Source organism: Mesoplodon bidens (assembly GCF_964165515.1).
Source record: "Mesoplodon bidens genome assembly, chromosome: 10".
NCBI lineage: Eukaryota > Metazoa > Chordata > Mammalia > Artiodactyla > Ziphiidae > Mesoplodon > Mesoplodon bidens.
The window spans coordinates 82,177,138-82,202,306 of record NC_138172.1 but is presented as its reverse complement, the minus strand read 5'-3'; the positions used below and the strand labels follow the sequence as shown (position 1 = coordinate 82,202,306).

The following is a 25,169-nucleotide window of genomic DNA, read 5'->3' as shown; positions in this document are numbered from 1 at the left end:
CTGTGGAAGGAGAGAGGATGGGATGCTTCTCTCACATTCCTTCCCTGTCAGTGTTAGGGTCCTCCCCTTGTCCCCTCAGGTCTGGGGTGTGTGTGTGTGTGTGTGTGTGTGTGTGTGTGTGTGTGTGTATGGGGTAAAGGCTCCCCAGTGCCTCAGAATCCCCTGCTGTTCCCTTCACCCAGTCCTCACCCATATAAATAGCCCCCTCTTCACAGCTCTGTCCTGGAACCCTCTCAGTGGAATTCTGCTTCCCACGGGGACCCTCCATCCCTCATCCTTCTCTTCTCCTCCCTGTCCTCACAGGGGCTGGACGAGAGCTGAGTTTCTCACGGGCTGGGGGCGCTGGGTGAGGGTGGGGTGGGGAGGCCCTGCCCCCTCGCTCAGGACTGTGCTCTTCCTCAGCCCAAGCTGGAGGGTAGAGTCTTCAGCTTCACCCTCATCTTCCAGCCGCCTGGGATTCAGCCTTCAACTCCTCCCTCTACCTTTGAAACCCTGGTTCCAGCTCTCTGAGTCAATGCCTTCTCAGCAAGGAAGACGTCTCCTTAGAGAGGTCAGCCTCCGACCAGCCATTTTCAGCTTCGTTCCAGGAATTCAGAATTTCCCCAGGGGAGCCAAAGCTGAAACTGAGGGCACTTCTCCGGCAACTCTGCCCAGGGCCTCCCTTAGCTGTGTTTTATCTTTGGTGTACCTGAGGGGTCTCTTGTTTTGTGATTTTCTCCACTTCTTCTATCCTGTCAGGTGGCCAGGCTGTGAGGCTGCCTGAAGCAAGAGACTTTCTTTTTCTTCCCGAGATGCTGTCAATAAATGCCCACTGAACCAGTGAGTGTAGGGAGTGTGTCCTATAACCTTTGAGTACGGATGCCAGGAGAGGTGAAAGGGGCGGGGGCAGGTGGAGGAGGAAAGCTTTTGATTTGGGGGAAATGGCAGAGCCAAGGCTGGGCCTTTTGCAAAGTCAGGATGTGTGTGTGTGTGTGTGTGTGTGTGTGTGTGTGTGTGTGTGTTAGTGGGGAGGGGTCCATGAAGTGGGAGATCCTCACCTTCTCAGGCTTCAGGGAGCAATGCGATTGGGGAGCATCGTGGGATAGACGAGTGAGTGGGGACTGGGTTGGACGGAGATGCTGACATTTTCCCAGCACTGCCCTGTGAGAACTCAGTTTTGTTCTTAAAACGAACACTATTTTATTAAAAATAAATAAATACAATAAAAATAATAGATAAAATGAATAAGAGCTAACTCTTCAGTAAGTCAGTAAATATTTGAATTAAGTCCCCCCACCCCAGGACACTCCCTGGTGTCCCTTCCTGTCCTAACTACCCTTTAGCGAGGCAGGGAACCCATCTGACTTCTGCCACCACAGACGCATTTGCCTGTGCTTTAACTTCGTATATCAGGGATCCTGTAGCGTGCAGTCTTTTGTGTCTGGTTTCCTGTGTCCCGGTCCACTTTTCTAAGATTCCTTGTCTGCTTCTGCATTCCTTCCCGCAGTGTCTCCACCCGGGAAGCGCTCTGCCAGTCCACCCCGCTGGCCACAAGGGGGCAGCAGAACCCGGTGGAATCTGGGCTCACCCAGCGGGGCAGCCCTTCTCTTGGCCCCTGGGCTCCTCCTCCCACCCAGGTAGCATCCTCTTTCTGGGCTGCCTCCTAGGCAGCTGCTGCAGATGGTCCTGCTGCTTCCCTCTCTGACACCTGCTGCTTTAGAGAGGATTTCTGGACTGGAAGTTTGGAGCTTGGGTCTCCAGCCTCTTTGGATCACCCACTCCTTCTGGTAATGTATTTTGAACATGCAGCTATCAAATACACACAAATGTTGTACAGATTATAAAAAGAAACACAAGTAACACATGAAAAGAGATAAAACTAAAGCATTTATAACAGAACTTCGAATATTTCTTCTGCCTCCCCTCCTGCCCCCAGATCCCTGGAGCACCCCTGGGGCTGGTTCACCCCTACCTGGTGGCCCCTGTTTAGAGCTCAGTTGAGTTTTTTTTTTTTTTTTTTTTCGGTACGCGGGCCTCTCACTGTTGTGGCCTCTCCCGTTGCGGAGCACAGGCTCCAGACGCGCAGGCTCAGCGGCCATGGCTCACGGTCCCAGCCACTCCGCGGCATGTGGGATCTTCCTGGACCGGGGCACGAACCCGTGTCCCCTGCATCGGCAGGCGGACTCTCAACCACTGCGCCACCAGGGAAGCCCCTCTTATTATCTTTTGTTTATTCATTAATGTAATAAAATTTATTACATTTTCCATAAGAATGTCTTTCTCCCCAGTCTCCCTCCTTTACCTTTATACATTTCAGGGCTTGGGCGGGAGTGATGCCTCTTCATGTCCCCAGGAATCTCAGGCTTCGGAAGCAGAGTGGATTGTCTACTCAGAGGGTGGTGGGGTAGGTGCTATGGTCCAGGTGGGCTCTGCAGCCAACCTCTGGGTGGGCCCGGGCAGCACCCACTCTTGGGAATGAGTAAGGGGCCTAAGGAAGTCTGTGAGCCACCTTTGGTTGGATATTTCAGTTTTGGAGATGACAGCCTATTCTGGGAGGGGCTGTCCTTCCTCAGCAGAGGGGCAGAAGTGCAGGTTCAGAGGAAGGTCATGGCCCCAGCTGTGCCCTTGGGGCTCTGCTCAGCAGGCTTCCAGGGCAGAGCTTAGCCCACTAGCCAGGGTCATTGTGGTTAGAGAAGGAGGGAAACACTTTAACGTTGAAATAAAATCATTGCCTCCTGTGTGTGTGTGTGTGTGTGTCTGTGTGTGTGTTTCTAGTTTTCAAAAAAATAAGTATCAAAGGAGTTGTTTAAACTTTTCCTACAGTGTAAATTAATCCAGTGAACACTTCAACTTAACAGTGTCAAGTAAAATAAGCGTTACCAGATTTCATGTCTAAGAAAAAAGGGGATTAATTCTTTCCATCCACTGTGACATTTTAAAAATTAATTTTTATTGGAGTATATTTACTTTACAATGTTGTGTTAGTTTCTTGCTGTACAGCAAAGTGAATCAGTCATATGTATACATATATCCACTCTTTTTTAGACTTCCTTCCCATTTAGGTCACCACAGAGTAATGAGTGGAGTTCCCTGTGCTATACAGTAGGTTCTCATTAGTTATCTATTTTGAACATAGTAGTGTATATACATCAGTCCCTATCTCCCAGTTCATCTCACCCCGACTTCCCTTCTTGGTAAGCATAAACTTGTTCTCTACATCTGTGACTCTATATCTGCTTTGCAAATAAGTTCATCTCTACCATTTTTCTAGATTCTACATATAAGCGATATTATACGATATTTGTTTTTCTCTTTCTGACTTACTTCACTCTGTATGACAATCTCTAGGTCCATCCACGTCTCTGCAAATGGCACCATTTCATTCCTTTTTATGGCTGAGTAATATTCCATTGTATACATGTACCACATCTTCTTTATCCATTCATCTGTTGATGGACATTTAGGTTGCTTCCATGTCTTGGCTATTGTAAATAGTGCTGCAATGAACATTGGGGTACATGTATCCTTTCGGACTATGTTTTTCTCCGGATATGTGCCTAGGAGTGGGATTGCTGGATCATACAGTAATTCTATTTTTAGTTTTTTAAGGAACCTCCATACTGTTCTCCATAGTGGCTGTACCAATTTACATTCCCAGCAACAGTGTAAGAGGGTTGCCTTTTCTCCACACCCTCTCCAGCATTTATTGTTTGTAGATTTTTTGATGATGGCCATTCTGAGCAGTGTGAGGTGATACCTCATTGTAGTTTTTTTTTTGTTTTTTGTTTGTTTGTTTGTTTGTTTTTGTGGTACGCGGGTCTCTCACTGCTGTGGCCTCTCCCGTTGTGGAGCACAGGCTCCGGACGCGCAGGCTCAGCGGCCATGGCTCACGGGCCCAGCCGCTCCACGGCATGTTAGATCTTCCCGGACCAGGGCACGAACCCGTGTCCCCTGCATCGGCAGGCGGCCTCTCAACCACTGCGCCACCAGGGAAGCCCTGTTTGTATATTTTGGAGATTAATCCCTTGTCAGTTGCTTCATTTGCAAATATTTTCTCCCATTCTGAGGGTTGTCTTTTCATCTTGTTTATGGTTTCCTTTGCTGTGCAAAAGCTTTTAAGTTTCATTAGGTCCCACTTGTTTATTTTTGTTTTTATTTTCATTACTCTAGGCAGTGGGTTGAAAAAGATCTTGCTGTGATTTATGCACTGTAACATTTTAAGAATCACAGTTCATTTTACATCACCATTGTTTTATGGCTTAGGTAGGTGTTTATCTGAAAGTCTTTTGAAAGCACTTGAAGCAAATAAAAGATAAGAGGTACTACATGGCTGTTAAAGAAGAAAGTAAAATATTAACCCCATTAGCATTAGGATAATTTATACTTTGAGAAAGAAAAATCATTTGTGGCTAGTGAGCAGTCTTTCTTGTTGAAGCAGCTGGAACATGACCCTGATGTCTGGGAGAGGGCAGTGAAGTATGTTGCTTGATATCCATCTTGCCAGTGTGTTCCAGTGTCTTTCCAGTGTGCTTCCAGAAAATCTTCCCTGTACTTTGTCATCCCTACTGCTCTTCCCCTCCCAGTATGGAATCAAAGGGCTGGCATTCAGGGTGAGATAAGCTGTCTGGCCAGATCATCTTGTGGCATTACGGAGTCCAAGGTCCCTTTTTGCTCCTGCTCCCTGTGGAGTTGTGCGTGGAGCTGGGGGCTGGGCTGGGCTGGGTTTGAGGGCTGGAGGTGGTGGGCCGGGCAGCCTCCCTGCATCTCTATCCCCCCCTCCTCTGTGAGGGGCCTGGACTAAGTGTCCTCAGTGACAGGGCCCTTGTCTTACTTCATGTCTGTGTGCATGTGTGAAAATGATGTGGCATAAATTCGATTTGTGTGGCTCAGTTCCTGGCACTTAGTAGGTATTCAGTAAAATTTGGTTTTCATAAAATTCCTCTAATGTTTCTCAGGCCTGGACAAATCTCCTTGTGGGGAAGGGATTGGTGGAGGTAGTGGGGGGTGAAGGTTAGGCAGACCCGGAGGCTAATATTTGTTCTCATCTAATTAGGTACTTTTGTGTTAATGTGGATTTTCCAAATATTCCCGAGTGTAAGTAGATATTAGCAAAAATGGGATTTTGGGGGATGACAGAGTGGGCTGTATTCGGGTATATCCAGAAGTTCTGGGTAACAGCTCACGCCAGACTTCGGGCAGAAACCACGCATCCCAGGCATCAGCGGGTCGGTCAGTCCTTGTTTCATGAAGACAAATATAACAGGCCGTTCAGAACAACCCAGAGTGAACACAGGTTGAGAGAGATTTGCTGGGTGTGTGGTTGTCAGTCTGAGATTTGATTTCCTCGACTGTAGAATGAGGATAATAATGACAACCAGCAGGCAGAAGTGAGGTGTGAGAGACACTAGGAAAGTCACTTTACTGTGAACCCCTGACACGGGGCAGGCTTGAGGAAGCATCAGAAGTGGTTGAAGCTGATGTTTCTGGCCAGGACTGTACTCAGTGATGCGTTTATTTCTGGAGTCGATAAGAAAAAAGAGGAGCAGATGGTGTGGCTCTTGCATCTGTCCAGGGGCTGACTTTCAGGGTTAACAGTCTTTGTGTTTCTGTGGACTAAAATGTTTTCTGAAAATGGGCGAGGCTGAGTAGCCCATGTGCTGCTGAAGAGACTCCTGAAAATGAGCTCAAGTAATGTTTATTGAGTGTTTACTACGTGCTGGGCAGGTGAACAGGACACACAGTGGCTCCTCTCCTGGATGCCCCAGACATTCCTCACCTGAGCACAGGTCAGGGCTGTGGAGGAGACAGGGTGCCACCCAAACCCCAGAAGCATGTGTATGGGGCCCACAATGGGGATCAGGAAGTCAGCAAAGGGTCCCCCGAGCAAGGTCATTTTAGGTGAGAGCTGGACAGTGAGGAGTTTGGGGGAGGAGGGGGAGGGCAGGAGCATTCAGTGGCTGGTGAGGAGGTCCTCGGCTGGGAAGACTCGGAAAACTGGAGGATCTCACTTGAGGCCAGTAAGGCAGCACCTGGGAGAACCACGGGATGAGGTCAGAGAGGATGTTGGAGGCCTGGGAGCCACAGAGGAGAGGTTAAGCAGGGAGGTCCCTTGAGGGGTGAGCCAGAGAGTTGACAAGAGACGATGTGAGAGGATCATGACCTTGGCAGGCAACTGACCTGGAGGAGGTGAGGCTGGAGGTGGAGTGGGGAGACCCATGAGGAGACCACTGCTTGAGCCAGCTGAGAAATGAGGGTGGCTTGGAAGTCGGTGCTGGCTGTTGACGTGAGTTTGTGAAAAATCTTGAACTTTTTGGAAGTAGACTGGGTGGGAGAGTGGGGTATGAAGAATGCCTCTCAAGTTTCTGGCAGAGAAAACTGGGTGAACACAGGTGTCCTTTACTCAGTAAGGAAACTGCAGGTAAGGGAGGGGCAGGAGAGGATGAACCAGTCTCCCTGGTTTTTCTTTGGAGACCTGCCCATTCAGCATGGGCAGGGCCAGGGTCCTGGAGCTGGCCGTGGAAGCTCCTGAGGCCTGGGGTTAACCCCTGGGCTGCCAGGTTGTGGGGAGCTCCTGGGTCATCTGTTGGGGAAGGAGAGAAAACAGCCACACTGGGGGCTGTGTTCCGGTGCAGTTTACCAGCTGACATTGATCATCTCAGCAGCGAGCCCCTGGTGCACACAGACCAGGCAGGGGGCCAGCGAGTACTCTTGGCTGTGCCACACACATAGTACCCACTCCCGAAGTTAGGAGCCACCCAGGAGTGCAGCACTTGTCCAAATTATGGTTATCGAGTCTGTGAGTCTATCTGTCCCCCTCAGGGTGGTTTCAGCTTACTTGTATCTACTCTCTTTTGTTGCTCTGATCATGCTGTTTCCTTCTTGATCACTGGGTGACTGTCCAGAGGACAGGGCGGAGTCTGCTGGGATTGCTTTTTCCAAGTTTCACTTTCAGATAGTGGAAGGAACCAGAGAAAGGTAGACTCAGCTGTCTGGGATCGTTTCGGCGGGGTCCCCATGGTCTGGTCTCTGAAGACACACCTGTGCCGGACTCTGCTGCTTCTCCAGTCTCCTGGGAGCCGCCTGCCCCTCAGACGTGAGGAACTCAGATTTGGATCTGGAATTAGGGTTTGGGGCTCAGAGTGACCAACTTCAGGTGCAAATTTTGAGGGCAGATTTGGGGTCTGCTGGGATCCCTGAACCTTCTCCCGCTGCTGAGTTGAGAGACGCTTCAGAAGCCCCAGCCTTTCAAAGCAGGTAGGTTGGTTTTGAAGACACCTGTGGGCCAAGAAGAGAAAGCAGGGAGCAGCTGGCTGTGAGAAGGATGGGCAGGAGGTGGGGCTGGGGGCAGGGGTGGGTGGCGCTCGATGACGGTGTGGTTCTAGGAAGACCCAGGACAACTGCGGTGAGGGGTGTACCTTCCTTCCTTTATTTTAATGTTGTATCTCTGGCACTTACTAGTAATAGGCCCCGTTCTAATTACATATAGTGACTCTAGAAATATAAATTCATGTGATTCTCATGAAAACTTTGGCATCTAGATGCTGTTAACATGCACATTTTGTAGATGAGGAAACAGGCAGAGAAGGTTGAGAAACTTGGATACGGTCTTCACACAGACAGTGCCCCAGCTTTCGGGGACCCAGCAGCCAGCCCCAAGAATCTGTCCTTCCCAGGACCCTAAGCTGCCTCATCCCCCACCCTGAACACTGCGTCATTTCTCTGACCAGGATTCATTTATCTCCTTGGCTGCTGTGTTTCCACTGGGATCTTCTACCCCAATGCAGAAATGTTCTTCAAAGACAGTGAGGATGAGGATTAACCTGTCAGTGGGGATGGACTGGGCACCTGGGTGCAGGACCATGTCTTGGTCCCTCTCAGGACAGGGCTGGGTGGGATTGAAGTTCAGGTCAACTGAACAAGCAACAGAGGCAGCACAGGGTACCTGTGATGGACCCACAGTGTCCTTGAGGAGGACGTAGTTTTTCTCTGAGGCTTCTCAGTGATTCCTGGTCACTCTGGGGGCCACAGAAAGACAACAAGTGACAGCTGGCCTGTCCTCCGTGGTGAGGGGCCTGAGTATGGGTCTCTGTCCCGGGGCCTCACCGGTGGTCGTGAATAATGGGGAGATGGAGGACGTTTCCACCACGGGGCCCCTGGTGCTGACAAAGGAAGCACCTGGTTTTCTGGGCAGAGTGGGTTGTGCTGCAGGTGCCATTGGGGTGGGAAGGGAAGGACTGTGTTTTTCCCAAGCAAACTTAGTGGTTGTCTAGCCCCACAGAGGCTTGCTCCAGGGGTGGGAAGCTCCAGACCCAGGGCTTTCTCGGTGTCAGGGTTGTGGGAGGTCACGCCCTCACCAGCATAGTGACCCAGCAGGGGGCTCTGCTCCTGGGGGCGCTGTTGCTGGCCCTGAGCCCTGCCTCCCCTCTGGGGCCCCAGCGCTCCGGGCCGGCCCGGCCTCCTGCCCCGTCTCCCCAGCTGAGGACATGGAGGATCTCTCCAGCTGCTGTGCGCTCTGCCGCCTCACCTCCCTGCTCCTCCTCATCCAGCTGCCCACTGGGGGGTCAGCAGGTGAGTGTGCCCCACCCCTCGTCCTGTGTCCTCGTGGGTGAGTGGATCCCCGGGAGCTGGGCTGGTTCAGCTCCACCAACCGTCAGGAGTTAGTTGCTATTTGAGGAGTCCCTTCTCTAGAAAAATCATGATGCTTTTCCCCAACCAGTAATTGTTATTAAATATTTAACAAGAGTCTCTAAACCATAAAATAAGGGTAAGGGACCTTGACAGTTGTTCAGTTATGAACGTATGATGTTTTAAAATGTCAACTGTCAAAAATATGACCATACTTTTCCACTTAACTTTTGTTTCCCAGCTTTATTGGTATTGAAGTTCTTATTCATCCATTACTTCATTTCATTCTATATATATTTATAAGGTGTTGACTACGTGTTAGGTGCTATACTTGAATAAAACAGAGAGAATCCCTGTCTTTTTAGAACTTACACTCTAGCAGGAGGCCATGATTAATAAATGCAAGAAATAGCTATATTAGTCAGTTTGTTAAAAGAGATGAGAAGAGGACTTCCCTGGTGGCGCAGTGGTTAAGAACGTGCCTGCCAATGCAGGGGACACGGGTTTAATTCCTGGTCCGAAAAGATCCCACATGCCGCGGAGCAACTCGGCCTGTCCACCACAGCTACTGAGCCTGTGCTCTGGAGCCCGCGAGTCACAACTACTGAAGCCCCCGTGCCTAGAACCCGTGCTCCGCAATAAGAGAAGCCACCGCAATGAGAAGCCCGCGCACATCAATGAAGGGTAGCCCCTGCTTGCCGCAACTAGAGAAAGCCTGTGCTCAGCAACAAAGACCCGACACAGCCAAAAATAAACCAAAAAAAAAAAAGAGTTGAGAAGACGGGGGCAGTGAAGCCATGTGCGGGGGTCGGGGGGAGTCAGGGGTGTGGAGGTGGGAAGCGGGCAGCAGCGTGTTCAGTGAGGTGGTCAGTGAAGACAAGGAGATGAGAGCAAAGACCTGGAGGAGGGTGTGAGCCTGTGAGGGGTCCCTTGGAAGGATGGTTTCTGCAGGAGAGAACAGCAAAGCTGTCCGTGTGCCTGGGATGTTCAAGGGACTGTGGAGGGAGTGTTGGCTGGAACAGTGTGAGCGAGAGGGAGAGATGCAGCAGTTGGGGTCAGAGAGACCCTGGGGGTCATCCCCACAGGGCCTGTGGTCCACTGGGGGGATGAGAAGCCATGGCAAGGGTTTGAGCAGAGTAAGGACCTGGTTTCCAGGTTGAAGAGCTGCAGACATGGGACTGGGGAGAGGAAGACACAGGGAGGGAGTCTACTGTCATCCTCCAGGTGAGACACGATGGTGACTCAGACCAAGTCTGAGCAGCTCAGGAGTGAGAAGTCGTTCTTTGGAGATCCGGCGGGGCTGTGCTGCAGGAGGGTCATGTCGTGGCCCATCCACGAGGCCTCAGAAGGCCAATGGTTCTGAGAAGATATCGGTGGGGTGAATATGGGCTCCTGTGGGTGACGAGAGTAAAGGCAGGTTTTTAATGAAAATAACATTTGCGTCTAGTTTTTAGTGCACTTGTAGTTCAGCTGAGGAGAAAGTCATGAGCACAAATAATTAAGTTAGGGGTGTCAGTGGGGATGTTTCTGGGTGTGGCTGAGTGATCAAGGAGTTCTGTCCTAGGCCACAGGTGTTCTCTTTGGTCAGGGTTCAGTCCTGTCCAAGAGGGGCCAGGATAGAGCTATGGTTCTCAAAGTAAGGTCCCTGGAACATCACTATCAGCATCTCGGGGAATTCTTTTTTTTTGAGGTGCACGGGCCCCTCACTGTTGTGGCCTCTCCCGTTGCGGAGCACAGGCTCCGGACGCACAGGCTCAGCGGCCATGGCTCACGGGCCCAGCCGCTCCGCGGCATGTGGGATCCTCCCGGACCGGAGCACGAACCTGTGTCCCCTGCATCGTCAGGCGGACCCTCAACCACTGCGCCACCAGGGAAGCCCTCGGGGAATTCTTTAGAAATGCAGATCCTTGGGCCCACCCCAGACCTACTGAATCAGAAGCTCAGGGCGGGGGTGAGGGGTAGCACTGCGTGTTTTACAAGCCCTCTTGCTGATTTTGCTGCATATACTGAAGGTTGCCAACCACTGACTTAGAGTTTTCCATGAAAGAGTGTGAAAACAGCAGTACAGATGGATGAAGGATTCTCTGTGACATCACTTCTGGGTCATAAAATTGTGATCAGAGTGTCTTGTGGAGATTCAGAATTATCACAGCTCAATCCCTCAGGCCGTGATGGCTCATGTTATCCAACACCTGTCCCCAGCCTGCCCGGGCCTTCCCACCAGACTGTATGTGTTTCCTGCCCTCACTCTGTGCCTCTCTTCCTTTCTCACTCCTATGTCTGTGTCCACAGAGGGGTTCTTCGTGACTGGCCCCTCGGATCCCATTGTGGCAGTGCTGGGCGGAGACACCGTGCTGCCCTGTCGTGTGTTGCCACCCACAAGTGCAGAAGACATGGAGCTGAGGTGGTTCCGCTCCAAGTTTTCAGAAGCCGTGTTCATCTATCAAAACCGAGTCGAGCAGAATGAGGGGCAGATGGCTCGTTACGTAGGGCGGACCTCGCTGGTGAGCGACTTCCTTGCCCGGGGGGAGGCTGCCGTACGCATCCAGAAGGTCCAGGTTTCAGACACTGGGCTGTACACCTGCTTCTTCAGAAAGGGAGACTTCTACGAAGAGGCGAGTTTGGAGCTGAAGGTGGCAGGTTGGTGACTTGAGTTATGTTTTTGACCTGGAATATTGGAGCTGGGAGGAACTTCAGGGACCATGTAAATCAGCCCCTCATTTTCCAGATGAACAGGAGGCTCATCCACTCATTCCATTATTCAGAACAAATATATCGAAAGCCTACTCTGTGCCACATCCTATTTTGGGCACCTGGGATACATCAGTGAACCAAACAATGTTCCCTGCTCTGTGGAGTTTATATTCTAGAGGCAATCCATAAATACTAGATAACTAGGTTATAGAGGATGTTAGGAAGTGGTAAGTATTTAGGATAAGAGGCCAGGGAAGAAGTGGAAGGGGACCAGGGGTGAGGAGGGCTTCAGTGTTGCATGGGGCCTCAGGTTGGGCTTTTTTGACAATTTGAGCAGAAGCTCAAAGGAAGAAGGAATTTAGCCATGTGGATATCCGTGGGACCAAGAGTTTCCAGCAGAGGAAACACCCGGCGTGAAACCCTGAGGTAGGAGTGTGGCTGGTGTGTTCTGAGCACACAAGCCAGCACTCGTGTTTGATAAGATGAGTGAATGGGAGGGGGGTAAGAGGTGACGATAATGGAACGAAGAGATGTTCCTGGCTGAGGGTGCACAGAGAAGGGGTTGGTTAATGCTCTCTGGGGCAATCAGGTGGAGTTCACAGGTAATACACACTGGAGCAGGCACTTGCATTCACCAGACCAGGCTCCAAAAAGCCCTTGATGCTGATGGGCTGGACCATGAGAAGGCAGGGGCCACAGAGAGCATGGTGATGGCAGTTACTAGCAGTTAATCAAAGGGTCCTTGGGGCTGGAGTGTGTGGTCCCTGAGGGCCATAGGTAGTGGGAATTGGGGGGGAGAGGAGAGGAGTTTGTGGGGGGAAGGCAAATTCGAGATCATAGAAGAGTTTGCATGCTGTGCTATGGGGTGTTGATGGATTGCTGAGGAAATTTTAAACAGAGCAGTGCCTGGAACGTTCCCCTTGTCAGCTGTGAGGAGGATGGATGAAAGGTGAGCCAGGCTGCAGGCATGGATGCAGTGATGAGGTCAAGAGGATGACCTCACATAGAGGCAATGGGATCACATAGAGTGATGGGGGGGATCAGACATGAGTGAGGTTTAGAAAGCCGACCCAACTGAGTGAGTGGATTTGGGGACACAGTTTGGAGGGGAAGAGGGGACTGCAGAAGCTCCCAGGGTTTTGCCTTGGCTGTTTGTTGTTTAGTGGTAGGAATATTGAAAATTTTGTATGTCGACTGAAGAAACACACACAACCTAAGAGCTGTGAGCTGAGTTTGATTCAGGGTCTTACTGAGGGCTATATAATCTGGGAAACAGTCTCTCAGTAGCTCTGAGAAACTGCTCCAAAGAGGTAGGAGGAGAAGCCAGCTTATACAGGATTTTGGCTATGAAATGTGTGCAGACAAGCATACATATCGGTGAAAGTTTACTGCTAATCACGAGGATCAGACACCTCAGTTAATGATTTTAGTGCTTTTCTATGTATGGGAAGATGCAAGAACCTGGGTTCATTACATTTTTTTTCCCTGAGATATCTCTAACTATCTAAGGGGCCTGTTTTTCCAAAGCACAGAGTGCCTTATCCTATTTTTTTGTCCTGAATTCCTTTTGGGGTATACGGTCAGTGATTGGCTACAGTGCTAATGACTTGATCCTTGTAGAATGGCGTGGTGGGCAACATTCTTTGTTTTACACGTGTTATCTGTTGCCATGATAATGCTGTGTAACAAACAGCCACAAAAATCACAGTGGCATATAATAATAACCATTTATTTAATTCAGGCGTGAAGGGAGTACAGCAAATCTGGACTGTATTTGACTAATCTTACCTGGGATTTTTTATACATCTTTGGTGATGTTGGGGAAATACAATTAAAAACAAAATATCCCAAACCAGAAATTGTCTTCACAAAGTTAGTAGAGAAAGAATACAGTGTTATTACTGAATGGGCATTAAACCAGAGTGGGATACACATCACAGGCCATCTACTAAGAGATCACAAAGACAGAGAGAAAGCGCCCCCTTTTATAAAGTCAAGCAGATACAACCCATTACACACATGTTTTCAAGGTCAACAGTAACTAAGCCTCAGGTCAGAGGACTTCATAGCACCATCTGTCGCATGGTTCACCCTCAATTTTCCTGGTAATTGAGGTGACCATCTATGTTAGCTAATTGGCTTTATCCAGAGGAAAAACAAATTCTTATGCCTTTATGACAGAAGGTGGTTTTACAGCTTGGAGTTCAGTGTCCACTGAAGTCTGGCTCCTACCCTTCCACAGGGAAGGCGAAAGTTGGGTGCTATCTCCCTTAACGTTTCTATTTCAAAGAGATGGCTCCCAGGTCCTAGAGAAAGGCATTCGTGGTTCCCAAAGCTGGCAGGAGTCCTATGTAGTTTTCAAAAAGGATTTATATACATTTCAAAGTGGAGGGGGTGATTTCCCTGGCGGTCCAGAGGTTAGGACTCCGCCCTTCAAATGGAGGGGCTGCGGGTTCGATCCTGGGTTGGTGAACTAGGATCCCACATGCCGCGTGGCGTGTAGCCAAAAAATTAAAAATCGAAAAAAAAAAAGGAAGTGGGGAGAAAATACCTACAATTACAGGTTTTCTAAAGCAAGTGTTCTAAGAAAAAGGATGGGAGGGGAATCTCTTCCTTTATTTTCAATGCGGAGAATGATGCCTCTTAATTTTAATTCTTATTTGTCCTTACAGTCAGCTGAGGAGGTCACCATGAGGACCTATGCTGGGTTTGTTCAACTGGGTATTGGTTGATCTAGGAAAGCTTCAGCTGGCAAGGCTGCACCAGACCAAACATGTCCTCCCTGTGGCAGAGGGTAGCCCAATGGCACGAGGATGTTACAACCTCTGCTTGAGTCACATGGCCTAGTCTCTCACTGGCTAATTGAGTCACCTGACCCGGCCCAGAGGCAGAGTGTGAAGGCCTCAAAAAGTGTGTGGCCGAGGGCCAGCTGGATATAAAGACGGAGTGAAGATTTGGGAATCTTTTTACAATCAATCCATCACAGATGGGGCAAAATCATGTATTCAGTTCTGGAATTTTAAGTTTGAAGTGTATGTGAGGAATCCTGGTGGAAATAACCCATTGGATGTGGATGTACAGAAGGGGAGTTCAGGGGACAGGGTTGTCACCTGACCTAATTTTGGTGGTGATTTTCAAAGAGAGGCAGTGGGTGTGGAAGCCAATGCCCTGGGAGAGTGTGTGAGGTGAGGAGAGTCGAGGATAAGGATGGGACCTGGGACCACATTCCTCCTGTTTCCACTCGGCGTCAGCCCTTGCACCTGCATGACTGGGGAGAAGATCCTCAGCCCTCTGAGCCCCCGGAGGTCCCCACACCCCTTCCTTGTGTTCCCCGTGGCAGGGCGGCTGCCTTTCTCCCTGCAGGGAACAGCCTGCCCCAGAGCCCCAGAATGCAAGGCGAAGGGCTCCCACTGGAGTTGTGCACACGTAGGCACTGCTGGGGTCCCCAGGACCCAGGCGGCCCCCCTGGGCTCTACATCTTGCCTCCCGCAGGTGTGGGCTCTGCCCCTCAGGTGCGCATCACAGGGCCCGAGAAGGATGGCGTCCGTGTGGTGTGCACGGCCTCAGGGTGGTTCCCGAAGCCCCAGGTGCAGTGGAGAGGCCTCAGCGGAGAGAAGTTCCTGGCGTTCTCCGAGGCCCACACCCAGGACGCTGAAGGGCTGTTCAGCGTGGAAGTGGCTCTGGTGGTGAGAGACAGCTCTGCAGGGAACGTGACCTGCTCCGTCCTCAACACTGTCCTGGGCCAGGAGAAGGCCATGGCTATTTTCATCACAGGTCAGCGCTGCTCCCTGCTTCCCGCAGGGCTGGGGGAGAGGCTGGGCGTTCCTGAGTGTGCTGGGCTTGGGTGTCCTGGGTGGTGGCCCTGAGGGGGCCTCTGGCCGGGCCGCAGAGCCCTTCTTCCCCCAGGCCTCTCCCTGGAAGCTGGCTTTCTCAGTGAGCCTGACTGTGCTGATGGCCCTGCTCCTTGGGGCTGGATATTACACCACGAGAGAACATTCCAGGAAGTTGCTGGTGATGCGAGAAAAGGAGAATCTGCGCATGGTGAAGGAGCTGGACCGGTGGACAAAGCAAGAGGTGCTGAAGGACACAGGTAAGGCAGGACAGTGGCCAGGGCTGGAGAGCATGGCAGCCGCGCTGAGATGGATGACCGACCACAGGGCCTGCCTGAGTCCAGGGCTCCAGGGAAATCCGAGCTCAGGGCAGGTGGCTGGGGAGACCCAGGGTGGATGGCTGGAGCCAGGGAGGCCCCGATGGGTCTGGGGTTGGAACCTTCTCCAGGTTACACACAGAGAGGTGGCATTTTGTGGACTCTTTTTCTTAGGGATGGGAGCTCATGCTTCTTCTGCACTCTCTTTCAGCTGAACTCCAGACAGAACTCGGTAAGTTCTGCTTTTCCCCCTGAGCTCTCTGCATCCCCATCAGAGGAGACATTCTGCTTCTTAGTTCACCTGCTTCCTGTGTGTTGCCTTTCAGACTGGAGGAAATCCGCTTACCTGGCTGGTGAGTGACTCTCCTGATGTCCTTGGGTTTCCTGTCCTCCTGTGACAAGGCGTCCCTCTCCTTGCTTTTGTCCAGACACAGCCGTGTGGACCCCCTCCCTGGGGCGGAAGTGGAGGCTGCTGGGAGGCAGAACCCAGCTGCAAGGGCTCTCCCAGATCCGGGCTGCTGATTCCCACCCAGTGCTTGGGAACCTGGGTGTGACGGTGACCCCAGGGTCCATCATGCACCCTGGGTCTTATTCCAGCCTTGACTGACCCACCATATTGATAGTTTTCTAGCCTTGAATGCCCCTGGTTTTCAGACAGTACCTGGAAGCAAAAGTCATGTGCTCTGAGATTGCATTAAAGGAGCTATCCAAATCAGCGGGGTGATTCAGTTTAGGAGTGTGACCTCCTGTCTCCACCCCAAAACAGCATCCAAGGAGGGTCTGTTCCCTCTAGTCTCTTTGGGTGATGATCAAAAAGTTATGGGGGCATAGCTGGGCTGACCATGTATGGGAATATGATGGGAAGGGCTGTCAATGCCCCAGAATAGTGATGTTTATCTCTAGAAATATTTCATCTGAGAAATATTAGCCACTTTTACCCCAGAACTCATCTCACATTCCTGTCCTTAAATAGTTCCCATTTCAAGTTATTTCCCAAATATACCTTTGCCAGAAAAAAACTGAATATGATGATGCTTTCTTAAAATTATAGAATAATTTATATTGTATTCCCTAAAATGTTTTCACACATAGTAGAAAACATTTTGATCCTTCGTGGCAAAAGTCAATGTAGGTAGAATAAGAATTTTTGAGGTTTTTGAGGCACAGAACAGCTAAGTGACTTGCCAAACATCACACAGCAGCAGCGGGACAGTGGTGTAAGTCAGCCTGTAATGTAGGGCTCCTGACCTGTGGTCCAGGGAAATTCCCACAACACCTGCTGTCTGCACATAGCAGGGGGTCACCTCGCCTCAGCCTCTCCACGACCGTAGTTAGTCTCACCTGCAGAGCAGGGGGGAGGCACAGGCCAGTGGATTCACAGCAAGCAGGCTTGTTCTGGCTGAGGTCTCACCAGCGTGTGTTCCCTTTCAGCCTGGAGGAAGGCCCAGCTGTATGCAGGTAAGTGGTTCTGAGTTCCTGTAGCGTCCCCTCCCCAACCTGGACTCTTCCCTCTTCTCCATCAGGGGACACATGAGGGTGCGGTTGATGTCCCTGGCCTCCTTGTCACTTTTGTAGCCTCCATCCAGAGACCGCAGGGACTCCTCCTTGGAACACAGATCTGCCTCCATTCCGGCCTGTCCTCTGCTGCAGGGCACTGTCAGGGTTAGCAGCGCCCTCCCCAAGCCCCTGGCCCAACTGGAACTGCTCACTGGTGCGGTGACCTTGGAGAGGTCAGGTGTGAGGAGGGACAGCAGCAGGGAACGACTGTGTGGATCAGGAATCGCTCATCTCTGGAAGATTTCAGACATCATGCTTGCCTGCTTAGGACTCAGGTCTTCCCAAGGGGGCCCTCGGTTCTTGATCCCTCTTGCTCCAAAATTCCTACCCCTTTTGGCTCTAGTTTTGGTTTTCCTGCTTCTTCCTGGTCCTCTGGGATATTGGTCTTCTCTCTGCTTCCTCATGCTCTGACTCCCTGTCCAAACTCAGTTTCTTCCTCCAAGCCTCCTTGGTTGCTGAGGAATTAGTTGCTCTAGGGCAGGTGTTCTGGATCTGGGGTCCAGAACTTCTGGGATGTTGATGGACTCCTGGGGTGAGGGTCTGTGAAAGATCTGAAATCATATGAAAAATCCTGTGTATATGTTTGTGTAATAGGAACAAAAATGTAACAACCATTATGTCTCCTTTTTGGAGAACTCTGTGTTCGCTGATAGGCTCGTTCCTGGTTAGGTGTATTAGGGGCAATGTGTGAAGAAACATAGAGGAGTCACAACTGTTTCCCAGAGAAAGGGTGTGGAGCAAATCAAGGAAGACAAGACCAGAAGGAGGAAGAGAGGAGGAGATGAGGAGGAAGTAGTGTATCTGAGATTTGTCTTATAGAGATTGGGGTTGCTTGTAGTGGTGGAAGAGAGACCACAAGGCACAACCATGGTGGTTTGAGTTGGGGAGCACACAGAGGGTGTGCAAGTTATTTGGGTGCATGAAGGGTAATCAACTCCTTGATACCGCTTTGAGAAATTTCAGTCAAGACACATTTATTTTTAAGCCATGTTGAGGTAACCCTCTAATTGAGTTTGCCTCTGATAATGAGACCATCTCAATCTTCCCGTAGTGGTCAGGGCAGGAGTGTGGTATGGGGCATCCTAGTGCAATGTAAGGTTGTCCCAAGGACCCTTTAGCTTTGGGGTGAGTTAAAGATCTATACCCTCAAAGCCTGTGTAACACGCCCTTTCCCTGCTTGGAATGTTTTTGTTTACAGTCAGGAATATAGATCGTGAGAGACAGAGAGGGGTAAACCAAGGGGTGAAGAAAGCATGAGGACTGAGGATCTCATCTTAGGGATTCTTACTGATTCTCCCTGGGATTTATATGTTAAACATGAAGATCAGAGAGTCCTGTTTTACCATCTCCCCCTTACCTGCTAGATTAAAGAGCATGTGTTTTAATGTACATCTTGTACACCCTTCTGTTTTGCAAGGACAAATCCCATTACACTAGAATCAACGTTTTCATATTGACAGGTTCATAGTGTGAGGTGGACAAATGTTTGATCTCTTTTTATTCATAGAATTGGAAAAACAATTTGTAATTTCATGATTTGCTGTGGAAATTAAGTGAAGAATAGCATCACACTCGATACATTGTGGAGTCTCACAATTAAATGCCAACTCTCTTTTCTGCTCCTCCCCCTTCTTCTTGTTAATCTCTATCACTTGTGATACAGAAATTTATAGCTGGGTGTCAACTAGTGTCTTGGTGAAGAACAAGTAAATTAAAGTTCATTTTTTTTTCTCAAAGGGTCACATGGGCCAGGCCAGGTTTTGTGATCTTATTTCCATCAACCAAACCAACAGAGACGGAAATGCCAATTTCTGCATGAACCTGTATTACGTGGGGATGGTGGTCACAAATTTGCACCCCAAATGTGCACGGAAATGTCCTTTACTTACTTCTACAAATGTTCTAATGTTGTTCCCGCGTCTTCACCCTGTTGGAGGCAACAGCTCTCCCAGTGCAGACATTTCAGGGTCCCATGACTCATATAGGCTCTGCTTTGGGTGGCGGCAAGCTTCCTTTCTTCTTCCCAAAAGGGAGTATGGAGGTTGGACGAGATTGTGTGGCCTTGGGTCAGTGGAGAAAGGGGTCCCTCTGCTCTTCCTTAGTCATATCAGGCCATCACCCTGGAGGGACTAGCCTGACCTGGTCCTTAAGATCCTTGGTCTGGGGTCAGCTGAGGAGCGGCAGGTCCTGTCTAGCTAGTTAGGCGCTGTTGTTTCCCGCCTACCCTTGACCCCATCCCAAGGTTTTTAATACATCCATAAAGTTCCCTTTACCACAACGTATTTACACATTTTGGGGTGTAGAACATGGACATCTTTGGGGGCCTCTCACTGAGGTTCTCCTAGAAGCTTACAACCTCTCTGGGCAGCTATAGGGGGAAGCAGATGACTAGATCCAGTATTTTGGGTTCTCCCTCACATATAGGGATGTTTTTGCTTCACTAACCCTGTGAAAAGGGGGAAGAGAATTTATTAGTGTCTTTCCTCTTACTGAATGTGTGACTTTCTCACTTTGAACATCTGTCTCCCTTCCTTGGAACCTTTCCGCTGCCTCCTAACTGGGCAAGATTTCTCTGATGCTGTATCCCGAATTCGCTGCGCTAATGGTTTATAGTCATCCTTTGAGTTCAGTTAAGCAAAGTTGTACTCTCTCTACCGCTGGCTTAGAGATAACCTGCACATTCAGCTCAATTAATTCTTTTTTTTTAAAATTATGCCATATTTTACTTCATAAAAATAAAATGCTTCCCTCATCAAAACACCATAATACAACAACAAAATACAAAGAAAAATGGCAAAAAGGAAGAATACTTGCCCTGGATGTGATATACAAAGGCTTAAAATGCTAAATAGACAAAGACCTAGTGTAAGTCAGTATAAAATTACCCCCCCCCCACACTGGAACTGGCACAAACATGCAATTCATAAAAGAAGAAATTCCAAATCAATAAACACATGAACAAACATATATCTTCACTACCTATCAAAAGATGGGATGAAAAGGTAGTTTATAACTGATGAAAGGAAATAATTAAGTACAACGTTCTAGAGGGAAACTTGACATTCCTTGTCATAAGCTCTGTTTTTTATTTTTTATTTTTATTGGGGTATAGTTGTTTTACAATGTATGTTAGTTTCTACTGTGGCTCAATTAACTCTTTTTTTAAAATTCATTAATTTATGTTTGGCTGTGTTGGTTCTTGGTCTCTGTGTGCAGGCTTTAGTTGCAGCGAGCAGGTGCTACTCTTCCTTTCGGTGTGCGGGCTTCTCATTGCAGTGCCTTCTCTTATTGCCGAGCCCAGGCTCTAGGTGCGCGGGCTTTGTTAGTTGTGGAACGTGGGCTCAGTAGTCGTGGCTCGCGGGCTCAGTATTTGTGACTCGCGGGTTCTAGAGCACAGGCTCAGTAGTTGTGGTGCACGGGCTTAGTTGCTCCGCGGCATGTGGGATCGTCCTGGACCAGGGCTCAAACCTGTGTCCCCTGCATTGGCAGGCAGGTCCTTAACCACTGTGCCACCAGGGAAGCCCCTCAATTAATTCTTGATAATTACATGAAAGCCTTGGAAATTTTGATATCCCCAACTGTTTCTCCAGAAAACCTAGTTTTCAGGATGGATGAGTGGCTAGGGACTTCAGAAAGCTTTACTTTATAGTGAAATCTGGGCATTGACCTTTACGTTCAAATTGATATCAAGCCTCTCAATCCCTCAGTATTAAGGTCTATGGCTTGGCCTTCAAGGGAGGCTGAAGCATGATGGTTCTGTGTGTGTGTGTGTGAGAGAGAGAGAGAGAGAGAGAGGGAGAGAGAGAGAGAGAAAGAAAAGAAATACATGCATCAGTTGAAAGTTTCCAAAACATTTTCCTTTATAACTCTCACATCAGTATGCTTCAGAAGACTAAGCACTGACCCTGATATGTACAGTCTCTGCAAACCCCTGATATGAAACGTGTGGTTCTCTTGTAGATTGGCGGAAGGAGAAGTTCCAGGCCTGTGAGTGACTTCGTGTTCTTTCTGGATGTTCCTACTGCTGGCCCCATGGCCCCTCCTTCAGTTCTCAGTGGTGATGCAGATGCTGGCACCATCAATGGTGGTGGGGCGTTGTGGTGCTGATAGTCACATAGGTGGGGCTGGTGGGTGTGACTGATATTGGATGCTAAATAGATATTTTTCAGTCTTTGAAGTCCAGGCTGGTCCTCAGGGCCCTGTGACATATGTAACTCTGAAATTAGTCTTGTGGATCCTTTTCCTGCTTGGAAGGCTGTGAACTTGAGTCACAAGTTTCTAATCTAGGGGGGCTTAGCCTTCTCCCCATGCAGCTGAGAGTCCAGGTTGGGGGGTGGTTGTGTGCTCTTATTATGGGGCAGGGGAGGGCCTTGCATGATAGGCAACTTTCTCTGCAGGGCCTGTCACTCTGGATCCAGGATCTGCCCATTCAAACCTTGTCTTCTCTCATGAAAACACGACTGTGGCCTTGAAGGACACCAGTGTGAACGTAGAAGACACCTCGAGCGTATTGGGCTTTGAGAGCATCACATCAGGGTGCTGTTACTGGGAGGTGGACATCAGGGATGGAGACCGAAGCTCTGAGTGGGCTCTGGGGGTCTGTAGGGAAGGTGTGAACAGGAACGAATGGTATGTAGAATCCCCAGACAAGGGGTTCTGGGTTGTGGGGCAGTTTGAAAGTGGATATTGTGCCTGTACTGCACCTCAGGCTCGGCTATCCCTCAGACAGGTTCTCCACAGGGTAGGGGTGTTCCTGGACCACAAGGAAGGGGATGTCTCCTTCTACAACATGACTGATGGCTCCCACATTTTCTCCTTCCCCCGGGCTTCCTTCTTTGGGACCATCTTTCCATACTTCATGATCAAGTCAGGAGATGTGTCCCTGACCGTCTGTTCCAAGGAGGGATGGTCTGAGGGGCACCGTGTGCCCCATAACAGTTTTTTTCTGGAGGAGCCTGTGAGCCTCCCAGGGGAGGGGTTCAGCTCAGGCTCTGGTGCTAATGCTCCGCCAGTGGCTGAGTCTCCATTACTCCCCTGCCAACCAGAGGCTGTGTCCCCATAGGGCCCGTCACTGTCCTGGACCCCTCGCTGTGGGTCTTCATGGAGCTGCAGACTCCATGTTACAGAGGCTGCTGCGGTGAGTCCTGGATGGCTGGGAGTCTTGCCCTGTTGCTGTGGAGGCTGACTCCTGGGTGTGTGGTTATAAGAATCATCAGCTCCTGCCTTGTGCTCAGGGAGCAGATTATAAAAGCTGACTCTGAGCGCGTTTTGGGGTAGCCTGAATTTTACTATGGGAAGTTGTTTTTCTTTCGGTAATGAAAAATATTTCATGAGGTTTTTATACTGTTTGGATGTGATAGATTGAATTACTCTGCAGAATAAAGTGGTGTTTACTTTATCCAATTTGAGTTTGTGCCGAAGAACCCAGAGGCTGATGGTTGGTCCCCAGATCTGTTTTGGGATATCTGTACTATTAAGCCAGAAAAGGTGGTCATCCAAAAATTTCCAGGGAAATGGGTGGCTGATGGACTTCTAAGAAGTCTAGTATTTTATTTTATGTGTTTCATATTCTGAGATGGATAAAACACACCCATTTTTCCAACCCTCAGTAAATTTCTGTTACCTGTGAAAAACTTGTGTTGTGTTCATTTAAGGAATCAAGGAGAAGGATCTGGGTTTTTCATTTCTGTCAACAGCAGATGGAAATAAAAGAATTGCTATCCAAATTAAGATGTAAATGAAGAAGAGGATTTTCACGGGCAGGGCGAATTGTAGAAAGCTTTGACCATGAGCATGGAGCCGGTTATCAATGTATTGCCTCTCAGTACTTCCAAGTCCAATGGTAAAGGTTAATGGAAAACCACAGCAAATGAAAGGAAGCAGGACTATTAAGGACCCAGACCTTTGGGAATGAAGTTGTGGTCACTCGACCCAGTAGAGAATCTGACCTGTGGTTCTGGGTGAGAAGATAGAGAGTAGGAAGTGGAAGAAGGCAGTCATGGATATTGATCTACCCTGTGATCAATCACAGAAAGAGGACTTTGATAGCTTTGCATATTTTCTCTCTCTTGTCATGTGTATGTGTGCGTGTGTGTGCTGATTTCTATTTATTATCCATTTTCTTCCTCTTTCTTCTTCTTACCCTTGTGCTTTTATTCAAGTTGTTGGAGGTTATGTTTGTAATACAGTCTTCAGGTAACAGAAGAGTCAAAGGTATTGTGATTGCATTTGAGGAGCAGTGTGGATCCAATGTCTGGGACTGTCTGTCTCCTCATTTGGGGGAAAGGGTGAGAACGTCTTACCTTGCAAGGCTAGCTTTGTCTTGATGGGTAAGAAGGCAGAGCTGTGGTGCTGTTACATGGAAGTTCAATTGTGTATAAAATGGTGTGTGTGGAAGCTGAGTGGCCAAAGGTGCAGGGTCTGCCTCAGCCCTAGAGGTAGTGTGTTTTCCCCGTATCTGCTATTTCTGTATTCCTTAGAGCTTTCTTTCCCTTCTTTATAAGCTAACTACCTTTTGGTAGTTAATAGTTCTTCATCTCAATTTTCCCCTTTCAAATGACTGATGTGGTTTTTGTCTCCTGACTGGACTCTGATATAAACATCTCAACTGCAGTGTGGCATAGAGGAGGGCCCTGCCCTGCACCCAGTTCGTGGGAAAGAGTAGTTGAGGCATTGACAGATTCATTATAATGGTTTCCCCAGCACTGAAGTCACACAAATGGACTCTTTGGGGTCCTCATGTGGATTTTAAGTATTCTGTATGTTAATATATTTTCTGTTATATTTATCCCCACTTCCATTTATCTTATACCTTTATGACACTATATTACTTTTGGATGAGCTATGGGCATATTTCCTTTGAAATAGAGAGAAAAAGAAGATGTTCGTGTGATACGAATTATCCACACAACAGAGGAGTAATCTTTTTAAACAAGGGGACCAGCTGCCTAAGTATTTCCAGAAAGAATGATTAAGGTCATCAGTATGGTAGAGCTTTGTCAGAATTGACTGATATAAATGTTATGTAGATGTATAATTTTGTTGTCAGTTTTTTTGAAGTTTATATTGGTCAAAGTTGCAAAGTGCTTTTCTGTGCCTTTTATTATGTTGTTTAGGAAAACAGTTAATTAAACAGAAAGGGTTGTTTTTCGTGGCTAATTTTTTAAAAAATAAATTATTTATTTGTTTTTGGCAGCGTTGGGTCTTCGTTGCTGCATGCGGGCTTTCTCTAGTTGAGGCTAATGGGGGCTACTTTTTGTTGTGATGCACAGGCTTCTCACTGCGGTGGCTTCTCTTGTTGTGGAGCACGGGCTCTAGGCCACGTGGGCTTCCGTAGTTGTGGCACACAGGCTCAGTAGTTGTGGCTCACAGGCTCTAGAGCTCAGGCTCAGTAGTTGTGGTGCATGGGCTTAGATGCTCTGCGGCATGTGGGATCTTCCCGGACCAGGGCTCGAACCTGTGTCCCCTGCATTGGCAGGCGGATTCTTAACCACTGCTTCACTAGGGAAGTTCCCCCTTCCCCATTTTATTAGCTTGCTCATCCACACAGCTGAGTACTGTCCAGCATCTATTTAATCAAAGAGTTCTTGGCTGGCATTTCCATTGCCTCATTCTCTCTATTTGATTTGATTCTTGCCTATCACCCTCTACACTCACCTGTCTGACACTGTGTAGTCTCAGTGAAGACTGTATGTGATGGAGTGCGGAGTTCTTTAGTCAGAGTTAGAGGAGTCCCCAGAAGGAAGGTCAGGGTGTTTCCTCATGAGGCCACATCCCCAAATGACTTCTGCTTCCCCTTATTGAGACCCCCTGTGTGTCCTCCCACCACACAAAGCTCTGTGGGGAAAAACTCTCCCTCTCAGGTTCGGCTCAGACTGGATATCTCTTCCTCCGCACTGGGGGAGTTCCCTGGCTTATCTTTCAATTCCATGGAGTCCCACCTTCTTTCCTCTTTTCTTTCTCTCTTTTTCTTCCTCTAATTTTCCATACCACATGGCTTTTCCCATGGAGGTGGAGGGATGCTGTAATAATCCTGTGTTGATCAAGATTATCACCCATGTGTCAGGTAAAATCATCCTCTCAGGTACCACCAGAGACATGAATCCCACATCTGGGAATGACTGGGAATACTGCCACTCAGTACTTTACAAAAGCTCCTCTGAGAGGA

At 49.0% G+C, this 25,169-nt stretch overlaps 1 protein-coding gene across 1 annotated transcript; it reads left to right on the top strand.

Annotated features, from left to right (window-relative positions):
• Positions 1–8,462: 8,462 nt before the first annotated feature.
• On the top strand, positions 8,463–22,064 carry LOC308624313 (butyrophilin subfamily 1 member A1-like; the record flags this gene model as incomplete). The annotated part of the gene is made up of 9 exons (XM_081247402.1): positions 8,463–8,547; positions 10,897–11,244; positions 14,791–15,072; positions 15,188–15,388; positions 15,657–15,677; positions 15,772–15,798; positions 16,877–16,903; positions 20,963–20,989; positions 21,400–22,064. 9 exons carry the CDS (start codon positions 8,463–8,465, stop codon positions 22,062–22,064), a joined length of 1,683 nt encoding a protein of 560 aa, XP_081103528.1.
• Between the last annotated feature and the right edge of the window lie 3,105 nt (positions 22,065–25,169).